Below are 11,871 nucleotides of genomic sequence, written 5' to 3'. Positions count from 1 at the left end.
GATCGTTAGAAAAAATCAGAAATCAGAAAAGTTTAAAACAAAAAAAAACTCGCGAAATTGATTGAAAAACAAAATTCATGTACGGTGTGAAGAGATCACATTATTTTCGACGCAACTCCAATCCATTTCACTCGATTGTATCGTGTTTTTATCATATTTACCACAAAATTTTATACGAAAGTCCATGTTATTGGTTATAGACTACATCAATTTTGGAACATGTCCAACAATGTTGACACGACGCCCAACCATTTTTATTGGTATTCGCAAAGTATGGTCCAATAATTATGTAAGTAAAATAAACTGAGCATATTTGTTTTACATTTATTTATTTTTCTTTATATTAGTAGAAGAAAGTAAGTTTGGGTAAAATATTTGAATCCTAAATACCGAACGGAACTTGATTTGAAAGTAATAGTAATCGCAAACTAAAACTGGTTAAGTACTCAAATGGATCTAAAAGTTAAATATTCGGATAACCAGACCCTTATCCTATCCAAACTGAAATATTTTGAATACCAAAAATATCTAAACTACAATTATATAGTTAAATATAATAATTATTAAAATTTTATATCTATTATATATTTAATAATATGAAAATGTCCAAAATAACAAAATGTTCAAAAGACAGAAAAAAAAAATTTTTATCCATCTAAATAGTTAAACAGAACAATTTTTTTATGTAAATTTAAGTATTTAGTCTTACATTATTCAATTTTTGTATTTTTTTCATTATTCAAATTTTTATGTTTTATATTATCTTTATTTTTGGATTTTGAGGATTAAGCATATTTGGATTTTTGTTAAAAAAAATATTACATTTTAATCAGAACCGAACATGTAATGATTCGAACCAAATCAAACCAAATTCAAACCAAAATTAGTAAATATCCGAATCATATTTAAATTTCTAACTCTAAAACTCCGAAATCTGAAATCCAAATAGATCAACTGAATCTGAACGCATATCTGAATGTCCATCTCTTGAAAAGCTATAAGACAAATCTCTTATTACAACGTAAAATAAATAATCTAATCAATTATTTCTCTCTGCGCACGGCGCGGGTTACTACCTAGTGGCAAAGTTATTTCTCTATATCATTCTCTCCAAACAAACAATCACTATATCCATAATCCTCTCTAATTGTTGTCATGACATTGATAAAACTGTTTTGTTCGTATCTGTTCATCTGCATCTCTATGTTTGTTCTCGCAGGTAGAAATTAGTACACCTTGTGTTTTATTAAGCAAGAAGTTATAAAATCAAATAGTAATTCTTAAATTTGATGCGTCTAGATCCTTTAAGAAGAATGTTTTATAAGAAAACTATTGAGACAATTATTTTGGGTCCACAATAAAAATATGATTCAAATATATTTCTTCGGTAGAAAAATAGTTGATTAGATATACGATAATATATCACTTAACATCTATCATACATTTTATTAGAATTCTAGGTTTAGATACTTTAAAACTAATTATTTTAAAATAGCATATACGCTCGAACGCTTATGTAAATATATACACTTAAGTATACTTTTATGCTCTTTTTAAATTTTGTTTGTTTTTAGCTTTTTTGGCTTTGCCAAGTTCAAATAGAACTGATACAAGAACATTTAGTGTGACCTTAAAGCTTAACAAACCATACAGTTTTCAAGAATGCCAAGCACCTTGTATTCAGAACTACAAGGGGACTGGCATTTGTATCGGGAAAATTGGAAAAACAACAGTATTTGCAGTTGCGTTTACAGTTGCTAAGCTTATATATTAGTATGACCGAAGATCTTGACCCTTCATAGCTTCACTTTTCAGAGAAGGTTTAAAAGCGACCGATCCAAGTTTGGGCCTTGAGCTCTACGATATTGTTACGGTTAAATCACTCTTGATGCTAACCCAATTTACATAAATTTTATAAATAGTCGATTTTAATCCAATTTCGATTAGCAATGTCAGTGGATAAAAAAAACTTTTGTAAGAACTAGCCTTGTGCTAATTGATCTGACCATCCTTTTTAGTATTTTACTAGGTGTCTTGCCCGCATATGCGGGCTTAATCGTTTAACAAATATTTATTAGTTTATTTTTATTAATTCAAAAATCATCATAATAACTTATTTTTTATGTTTTCAAAAAAAATAAATCAAACATATATATATATATGACAAAAATCTAATTAGATATATATGTTTAATTAAAAATTATTAAAGATAACATTGACTTTAACCACTGAATTTATTATAATTGTTTTATAGTTTATTTTTAAATTTTATAATTGAAAAATATGTTTTAAGATAACAACACAATATATATAAGACTTATCTTATTTTTTAAAAAGTTAATATTATTAATAAAAATTCGTTTTTGGTTATATAATTAATTATATATAAAATTCATTAAGGGTATTATAGATATTAACCGCTCTAACTTTTAACGTGAGAGCTCGATTCCAAAAATTTACTTCGCAAATAATAGTATAGATCAATTAAAATTTATTAAAGATAACATTGACTTTAACCACTGAATTTATTATAATTGTTTTATAGTTTATTTTTAAATTTTATAATTGAAAAATATGTTTTAAGATAACAACACAATATATAAGAATTATCTTATTTTCCAAAAAGTTAATATTATTAATTAAAATTCGTTTTTGATTATATAATTAATTATTTAGAAAATTCATTAAGGGTATTATAGATATTAACCGCTCTAACTTTTAACGTGAGAGCTCGATTCCAAAAATTTACTTTGTAAATAATAGTATAGATAGATGTTTCTATCCGTTACGAAGACTACTTTGTTTCAGGTTAATAAAATATGATGATGTTAAAAAACGTTATACAAAAAAGAAGATAATATCTGACACAAATATTTTTAAAATAATAATAATTAAAGAATGAAATTGATGAATAATCAACACAACTGAGACACAAAATAAATAAATAAATAAATAAATATGATACAGACAACACAAAGATCGTTGTCTATACATCTTTCTTTCAATTTTGAATTTCCACATATCAAATTGATCAAGAAAATTAATAAAAACCGAAATTAAGCATCATAGATCGGTTTTTGTTAAGTCAAAGTGTATGTGTCATTGTCTTCTGGTTTCTTCATGAGAGGGAGCTTTGGTCGTCGTGACAAAGCTCCTTGCGGAGCTTACGAGAGAAGAGCTGACACGCGTCGACGCTTAGGTCAACGGCAGCTGATAGAGCGACAAACAGAGCTGCGTCTGCCATGCAAGTCACATGCTGTGCTCCCACGTGCACCACAGGCTTGCTCACTTTCCCTTCTCCTTCAACGCTGGATCCCATCACGAACCCTTTCACCGGAGATGATCTTGCCGGCGACTCTCCTTGTCCACTCACTCTTCTGTCGATAATAAACTTTCCTCCTTGCCTTGTGCTCATTGTCCCTGTCCGATTAACATATCCATTAGTATTAGATATATTAAAGACTCACAATACCGTGATATGTAGTTACCAAATCATATAGTGCATGTTAAGGGTAAATTCAGATTTTAAAACTGTTATTCAAAGTATTAATACTTAATAGTATATGGACTAATTTTAGTAACTGGGACTGAACAATATTCAATATTTATATGTACATAGTAATTAAACATGTGTATCTAATATATATACTTTTAAGATAACTTTGGATAATTTTCTTTTGATTAGGAAGAGATTTTGGATCAAAACCTGTAATTTCTTTATGTGTAAAACTATATCATGTAGTATTAGTTGTCAAAAGCATTACTCTGTTATGTTAGAATTTATCGATGATGTTTTTTGGTTGAACTAGTAACACTTGGTCAACTTCAGATATTTTGAGTAATGAGTTCAAATACTTGGATATTGCCCAAGTTTAATCTGAGTTTCTTCTTAAATATTGATATGTATGTATACAGCGACCCAAATAGATATTGGACAATCTGGGACAGATATGGGTCTTAACCTAACCTGACCCAATATAACCAACATTATTGTATTATGCGATAGAAATATATACAGTAGTACATGGTATTAAAGATTAATATTACCTTCAGCAATAGGAACGCCGGTGCTAGTACTGTTATTCGTCACGAGCTCGAACTTGTAACCCAATCCATCGACGGCTCCTCTCTCACGCCATGCCTCCAGCCGTCCCCAAGGTTTCCAGCTGCTGACACAAGTCCCATGTGGCCGTAAGATGAGCCACGCGCCTGGGTTGGATCTAGAGACACGGTCTGATCCTGGAGACGCCACGAAAGGAGTGATCATCGAAGCAGCTGCTACAGGAGATCCAGACAAATCATGGATCGTTATCATCCAACCTTTTCTCTCCCTCGCTTGTTTCTTCTCCCATTGGTCACCTGACAATGTTCTTGTGATCCATCCTCTACTACTGTACGTGAATCCCGACGGTAAAGACCTGAAAAATTAAAGACATGAAGTGAGTTGGGCAATTTTCTCATCCAACTTTTTTCTAAAATTCACCTGTTAACTCTAAACTTAAGTCTAAATTAGTTAATTACAAAGTAAAAATACATATTTTTAACCTTTAATAAAACATATTTTGGTCATTTTCTTCATTGAAGTATATCTTTGTGACAAAAACTTAAAAATAAATACTCTTGAAAATTTCTCAAGCATGAGTTTGATATATTTTTTTTTATTTGACAACAGTTTGATATTCGTTCGGTTTCATAAAGAATGTCACTTTGACATTTTTCACACATATTAAAAAATTAGTTAAAATGCATTTAAGTTTTTATTAATTGCAGATATTTAATCAATAGTATTTAAGATAAATTCAATTATTTATAAAACCAATCTATTTGTAATTAATATTAAACTGAAAGTTGGAGTATTGAAATTCTAAATGACATTTTTTTTTGTAACGGAAAAAAAATGGTAAAGTGACACTTTTTAGAAACATATTCTAGGGAGTATATTCGAGCATTGATTAGTTACTTAAGTGAAAGATTATTACCTAGATCTTCCGTTACGGTCGGAACTGAATTTGCAGCTGAAGACAGGCTGTTTAATATTCCCTTGAATCTGGTAAACCACGGGACTACATTCCGGTTCACCTCCAAACTGAAACACAAACCGAGGATCCGGTTCAGCACGGACCAATAAATGTAACCGAGCTGACGGTTTGTCTCCATCTCCACCTAGTTTTTTCCAGCCGTTATGGAACGCGACGGTTCTTGAAAGCGCCGCCGCGAGATCCACAGCTACTTCAACTCTCCCAAGAAGCTTCCCCGAGGCGACGCCGCAAGTGTGTCCCGTACGGCCGGCGTAGACAGAGACTCGGAGTGAGATCTTCTTGCCGGAGACTCTTCGGATCGCGTCGGCGTCTAGGTGGAATCCCGGAGCCGAAGTTGAGGAGTCCGGCGGAGAGGAAGCGTCGGAGATGGAGGAGAGAGGGAGAAGCGCTCTCTGCGAAGGGAAATGTTTGATCCGGAGTTTGCAGTAACAAGGCGTCGCGGAGGGATGTACTTCGCCGCCGACTTGCTTGTTGGTCGCTGTCTCAGGTAGTCTGAGAGCAAGAGAATCTATTGTGAGTCGTACAAAGGGACATGGATCCATCACATAAGAATCCTTCTAGCTTCTTCTTCTTGGTTCGAGTTTGAAAATGATTTTTGGTAATTTAAAGAAGAACGAATAGTTGATTATTCATGAGGTGAGGGTGGAAAAAAAATGTGTCGTCGTCGGTCGTCTTCTTGCTGGTTCTCGTTTATGTAGCAACATGAGAATAGTGGGGCCAATAAGTTATCTATTAATAAATTTATAACTATATCAATAATTACACTTAATTTTCATTGGTCATATTTTTTATTTATGAATACGGCGGTACAATAAAACAAATAATATTTTTTTCATTATTTGGTAAATTTGTTTAGGTTTGTTTATTTTGTTGTTGAAGCACAAATGAATCATGATTCATGAATCTTGCATACATTTAATAAAATTTTAAATAAAATAAAAATTAAGACCTTGTTGCATGTTTAAATTTCGATTAATCATTGCGAGAAAGACAATCACAATTATTACTTAAAATTAATTATATTTTTAATGAAAATAATTAGAATGATAGAAAACCCTACTTCTGTTTGGTTAGGAAAATAATGATATAAAGATTACATAAAATACTAAAAATGTAGGGTAACCGTAGAAAATATCCACTTTTGTGCAGATAAAAATAGTTTATCATAATATTATGAAAACACAAAATATGAATATATTTATTTATTTGAAAAAATAGTAATAAATGATGGACGAATCGAAACAGAGCAAGCGATGAGTTTGCATGGAGGGGTTCACATGGGCCCATTTCCAGCTGTATTGAGTTGTTCGTGGGTGGCGTGAAGGTAATTTGGGCTAACTATTGGGCCACTGATGAAATAAGTAAGCGTATAAAATTAATCCGTCACCGTAACGCCGTCAGGATCGTCGGCGGGAGAGACGGAGGAGCGACGTGGCACTCGCTGGCTAATTTTGTCGTCTTCCCCCGATTTGTTCGGCGCTTTAGATCCTTCTGTTTGTTGACGGCGCCTTAGTTTAGTTGGTGGCGTTTGACTGACTTAAATCATATTGTTACTTTGCTAAAATAATCTCTTGTTATTATTTGTTTAAGTCCTGACGACAATAATAAATATTATTTTTTTACGGCAAACATATTTTATTTATTCGAGTCAATTAACTCGTTGCTTGTTTATGTACTGAATATCCAAATCAGAAACCACATGGAGAATATTTGAAATTTCTACCAAACTTAAATTAATTTCATGAGTAGCTAGATAACAATATATATATATGGCTATATATATTTACATCAGACATATAGACGCAAAGGAGCCCACGTCCTGCATGAAGATTACACTATTGAGACCGACCTTGGAAAGTGATGGCTTACTGTCTAAGCAAAACAAATTAAAAAAATGGATTGGATTTAATACCACCTAAAAATAAGAAAATGAAACATCAAGACACAATTGCATCGAGTGTTACACTCATCATCGTTTTCAAGTCTATACGCATATGTATCTTATTACCAACTAGTATTTTGATTTGAGAAAATAGTTCGATTTGAGTATTTATCTTCTTGATTCAAGACTTTCGTCACGCAATAGTTAAACTGTTGTGAGATCGTCGTATCCATTTATCAAAAATAGTTTGATTTGAGTATTTATGTAAAATTATATCATTTCTTATGGTCGTTTTAATGAGGTATTTATCTTTATTTTGACAAAATATAAATGAATATTTAAAAAAAATTAACGGTAATGTAACCAAGAAAAATATCTGGAAAGTTGCTATGATATATCTTATTCTGTCAAGTACTGATGATACACATCTATTTCAGGTCGAAAGCAAGCTCCGTTAATAAAAATTATCGGATAGTTACATACCACTATACCAATATACTGTATAGCTGTTTAAAACGATATCATGAATTAATAACCATAATAATTCTAATCATATATAGCATGCAAAACTCATTCATATCATATGATTGATTGTTCATACAAACCAGTCACTGGAGCAAGTTAACAATACTTAAAATTTGAAATCATATACAGTACATAGTTGACTTCAGTTTTATAATAGAACCTTTTTCCCTTTCTTTCTGTAAGGATCAAGGAACTTGTATATGAAGCTTCTCTGGATTAATTACAACCAATTGATTACCTGTAGTTAACTAGTTATATGCTTGTGCATGGTCGAAATTAATTTCTATTATATAAGAGTATTTGACAACTGTATATTGACATTGCGATATTCAGTAAGTTGACTATTTGTAGTTCACTAGTTATAGTATTATGGAAACGTGTCCGAAACTTGTTGGTATAAAATGTCTTTAAATAAATAAATAGTGTATTAGTAACAACAATTTTCAAAAATCTTCAAGAACCATGTATATGTGTTCAAAATTTCCAAAATGGTATCTTGATACTTCCCCGTATAACATGATATACAGAAGAACATTTTTGAATCATGCATCATCATCGATCACGTCATAAACAATGCATCAACATTTTGTATCACGTGATAAAGAGGGACAGAAGAAGCTAAGAAGCATTTTGGTGGACACTATAAAAGACTATTTTAAGTGGATTGTTACCAAAGTTATCTATCCTAATTGTTTTATAGGAATGGTCACGAGACTCACCACTCACTAGTTACTTCCCATGTTGCCTTCACCGAAAATTATATTTTGAGTCATTCTTGGGTTCACCCCCTAGGGTGAACCTCTAGGTTCACCAACCAATAGGATTTCATTATTTTAAATTCGATATCTTTTAAAAATGGAAACAAAATATTCTCAAATTATATTATGTTTTTAAAATTAAAAAGTAAAAAAAGATAATAGTTACAGAAAAAAGAATTAAAAAAAAAATATTTTTAATGTTCTCAACAAAACACTAAACCTTAAATCCTAATCCCTAAACCCTAAATCTTAAACCCTAAACCCTTGGATAAACCCTAAACCCTTGGGTAAATCCTAAACCCTTGGGTAAACTCTAAACCCTTGGGTAAACCCTAAACCCTTGGATAAATCCTAAACTCTAAATAAAAAACACTAAAACACTAAACCCTAAATGCTTGAATGTTTTAGTGTATAGTGATTTTGATTTAAAGTTTAGGATTTATCCTAGAGTTTAGGGTTTATCCAAGGGTTTAGGGTTTATGATTAAGGGTTTAGGGATTAGAATTTAGGGTTTAGGATTTAATGTTATGCTGACGACATAAAATATTTTTTTTTGTAATTATTACTATTTTTTTTTTACTTTTTAATTTTAAAAACATAATATAATTTGATAATATTTTGTTTCCTTTTTTAAAAGATATTAAATATAAAATAAAACAATCCTATTGGTTGGTGAACCTAGAGGTTCAACCTAGGGGGTGAACCTAAGAATAAGTCTTATATTTTCCATCCAAAACGAATACTTATTTTAATTACCTTCTGCTTTAGCTTGGATATGTCATGTGTCAACCAGAAAAAATGAAAACATCTCGATCACGAGCATAGATACGGCTCTCTAAATGTCAGCAAGGACATATTAAGATTCTCGTATATTTCGCATTTGGCAATATTAATATAAACAAGACTTGTGCCCAAGTTGCCAGTTTTTTTGTTTGGGTTTCTTTTTTGATGAAAATTCATTGCATTTATGTCAGTATTCAGTAATAACACTATTCCCTCAAATGAAAACAATACCTCGAACAATCTATGCGCTAGGTGAGCTATACTACTAGGAACTAGGCACTGATGATCCAACTTACATAAGGCCCCACTTCGATATGGATTTTGCTCAGATTCGAATATGGTTTTGAAAAACCATGTTCGGTCATTTGCATCCCGAGATTCCTACCTAACGCAAAAAATAATTGAACATATATATAAACTAGACTCCGAACTATGCATCGCTAAGAAAACCAACGTTAAATTGAGTTAATAACCTATCATTTCCAAATACATTTGTGGCTTAAGATGCTATATATCATTTTTTTTCTTTCATTTAAGCAACAAGCATCACTATTGAATCTTTAAATTATGAATCGTATAAACATATTTGCATGACAATACCATATAAATACTGAAATTGCATGCTAACACTTGTGGACTAGAATTTTCTATGTTTCATCGTTTTGTCTGGGATGTCATGAACTTACCTTATCAGTCTTTTCAGTTTAACTACTGAAAACATTATTATCAACTGTGAGTTTAGCTTCATACGCGCAATTTTTATTCATACGTGCAATTTCTTTAATTTACAGGTTGGAAGAAAATCGACATAAGGCCCTCATCAAAAATTTATGGTTTATTACGAAGACAAGAAAACAACTATTCCGACAATAAACATGCGAATTACTGAACCATAGATAGGTCCACCATTACTTATTTGCAATTTAACAAGCTATGTCTTCTTCTTCTTTTTTTCCTCCTTTTAGTCTTTTATCTTGGTCATCAATTGATATTCGCTTTTATATGCATCTTTCTAACACTTATTCACTTTGACATTTTTTTCCTTTGTTGCAAAAATGTCGTTTTCTTTGCTCCCCTTTTTACGGGATCCAACTTATCACATTGTAATGGAATTGCATGTTCCTCTATTGCCATTGGCAAGTTCCATCGTAATGTCTCCATCATAGGCCTTAACAACACAAAAGGACCAATACTCCTTTTTCTTTTCGAGGATCGTTTTAACATTTCTATTTCACAGTGATATATTAATATTTGAATACTTTGGATTGGAGAAGTCAAGTTTGTTGTTATAAAAAGAAATTAAATCGATTCTTATTAGCACGTATTAAAGGTTAATTTCTGTAACAAATTAGAGAAAATTATGAGCCGAAAACAAATAGAGTATAATATGGTCTCTAGGTATTTAAGTACCAAATTGTTACTTACGTGATGATGCATGAAACCTACTTAAAATAGGCTCCAACGACTAAGAAAAGCTATAGAAATAAGGAACATTGCAAATTTACAAGGAACTAATACTTTATAATTATATATGATCATGAATATTAAATCTTATAACGTATCGAACAACTCACATGATCTCCCATGTTACATTTTATTAAACATATTTAGCTACTTAAGCACTTGACAGTACTCTTCAATCAAGCTTATTTTCTGATACAGTCCAAAAGAAACCAAGTGGCATATCTACACAAAGTGATCCCAGACAAATGCGTATCATTTTATAGCTCAGATTAGGCCTCTGTCATATATTATTTTAATATCTTTAAACATGTGTTTGTTTAGTATGTATATGAATACATACGATTTGTAAATTTAACCTACAGTTTTTACCAATAAACTATCCAGTTGGACGCATATATAAGAGCATTGCATCATTAAATGGACATAAAATATAACATAAACGGTAAAAGATAGTGATAGACTTTCTTACAGCCATCACAATATACAACCAAGCAAAATGTATTGAAGATATAATCTTCAGTTCTTCACATATTGAGATTTTCTTATCTTTAAAAATAAAATAAAAACACAGTAATTTTCATCTTCCACTTCCGCGCGAACAAAGTACATTAAACACAAATTGGAAGGACGTAAGCATGAGTCAGCAGACAAGAAGTGATACCGAATCGAGTCAAGATAATCTGGTTGGGACCCGTCACATGCACATGGACCCTCCCCACCTAATCCAAGCTAATAATAACCTCGATTCTCTCTTAATTACCTTAAATATTGAGCACATTATTCAGATAAAATAATTAACCTCAGATCTTTGATTCCGACCATACTCAAGAAGATCATGCTCACGACATAATGCTAATGTTTCTCCAATTGTGATCTTCCTTGAGATTAGATTCCCTCTGCATTGTCTTTCCTTGTTTCTTGTTCATTTGTTAGGGTTCCTATTTTTACATTATTAATGTTTTGGTAAATAAACCAAAACATTATTGGTGGGTTTTCAGACATGTAGTCATATAAAAATGAAAGACGGGAAAAGTATAATAATATTATTTATTAAACAAAACAGACAATTGAGCTTATGGTTTTGAGTTGAATGTGGTTGGTTAATGGGTCCAAAAGAAAGCCGTATCGGCCCAAGTAAATATTTAAAAAGGGAATCATAGAAGCCCATAAACAACATAAGAACACTTGATGGAGAAAAAGCCTATAAATTACCAAATTGATAGTGTATTAAAGAAAGAAAACTATATTAAGTTTTATTTTTGCTTGTTAATTTATAATAGATAAACCTTAAATTATAGGAAAAAAAACTACAATTAGGAACAATTAGGAAATGTTAGATAGATAGATACGTCCTTGTTAGTTAATCACTTTCGGTAGTCACCTCACGTAGCCACTTAGATCACGCCACATCATCGATCTG

The 11,871-nt window shown here is 31.4% G+C and overlaps 1 protein-coding gene across 1 annotated transcript; it reads right to left on the bottom strand.

Moving 5' to 3' along the window:
* Nucleotides 1-2,873: 2,873 nt before the first annotated feature.
* Nucleotides 2,874-6,093, bottom strand: LOC103853708. The gene is made up of 3 exons (XM_009130614.3): nt 4,980-6,093; nt 4,048-4,418; nt 2,874-3,420 (listed from the first exon to the last, which is right to left on the bottom strand). The coding sequence occupies exons 1-3, from the start codon at nt 5,579-5,581 to the stop codon at nt 3,119-3,121; spliced, it is 1,275 nt and encodes a 424-aa protein (XP_009128862.2). The 5' UTR covers nt 5,582-6,093; the 3' UTR covers nt 2,874-3,118.
* Nucleotides 6,094-11,871: the final 5,778 nt, after the last annotated feature.

Source organism: Brassica rapa, chromosome A01, assembly GCF_000309985.2.
Source record: "Brassica rapa cultivar Chiifu-401-42 chromosome A01, CAAS_Brap_v3.01, whole genome shotgun sequence".
Classification (NCBI taxonomy): domain Eukaryota; kingdom Viridiplantae; phylum Streptophyta; class Magnoliopsida; order Brassicales; family Brassicaceae; genus Brassica; species Brassica rapa.
This window is presented reverse-complemented; position numbering and strand designations above follow the sequence as displayed.

Excerpts from the sequence above, each read along its gene's own strand:
- LOC103853708 (XM_009130614.3), bottom strand. The coding sequence starts at position 5,581 with ATGGATCCATGTCCCTTTGTACGACTCACAATAGATTCTCTTGCTCTC. Across the intron at positions 4,419-4,979 it reads GACCGTAACGGAAGATCTAG|GTCTTTACCGTCGGGATTCA; the intron begins GTAATAATCTTT and ends TTAATTTTTCAG. Across the intron at positions 3,421-4,047 it reads CGGCGTTCCTATTGCTGAAG|GGACAATGAGCACAAGGCAA; the intron begins GTAATATTAATC and ends TTAATCGGACAG.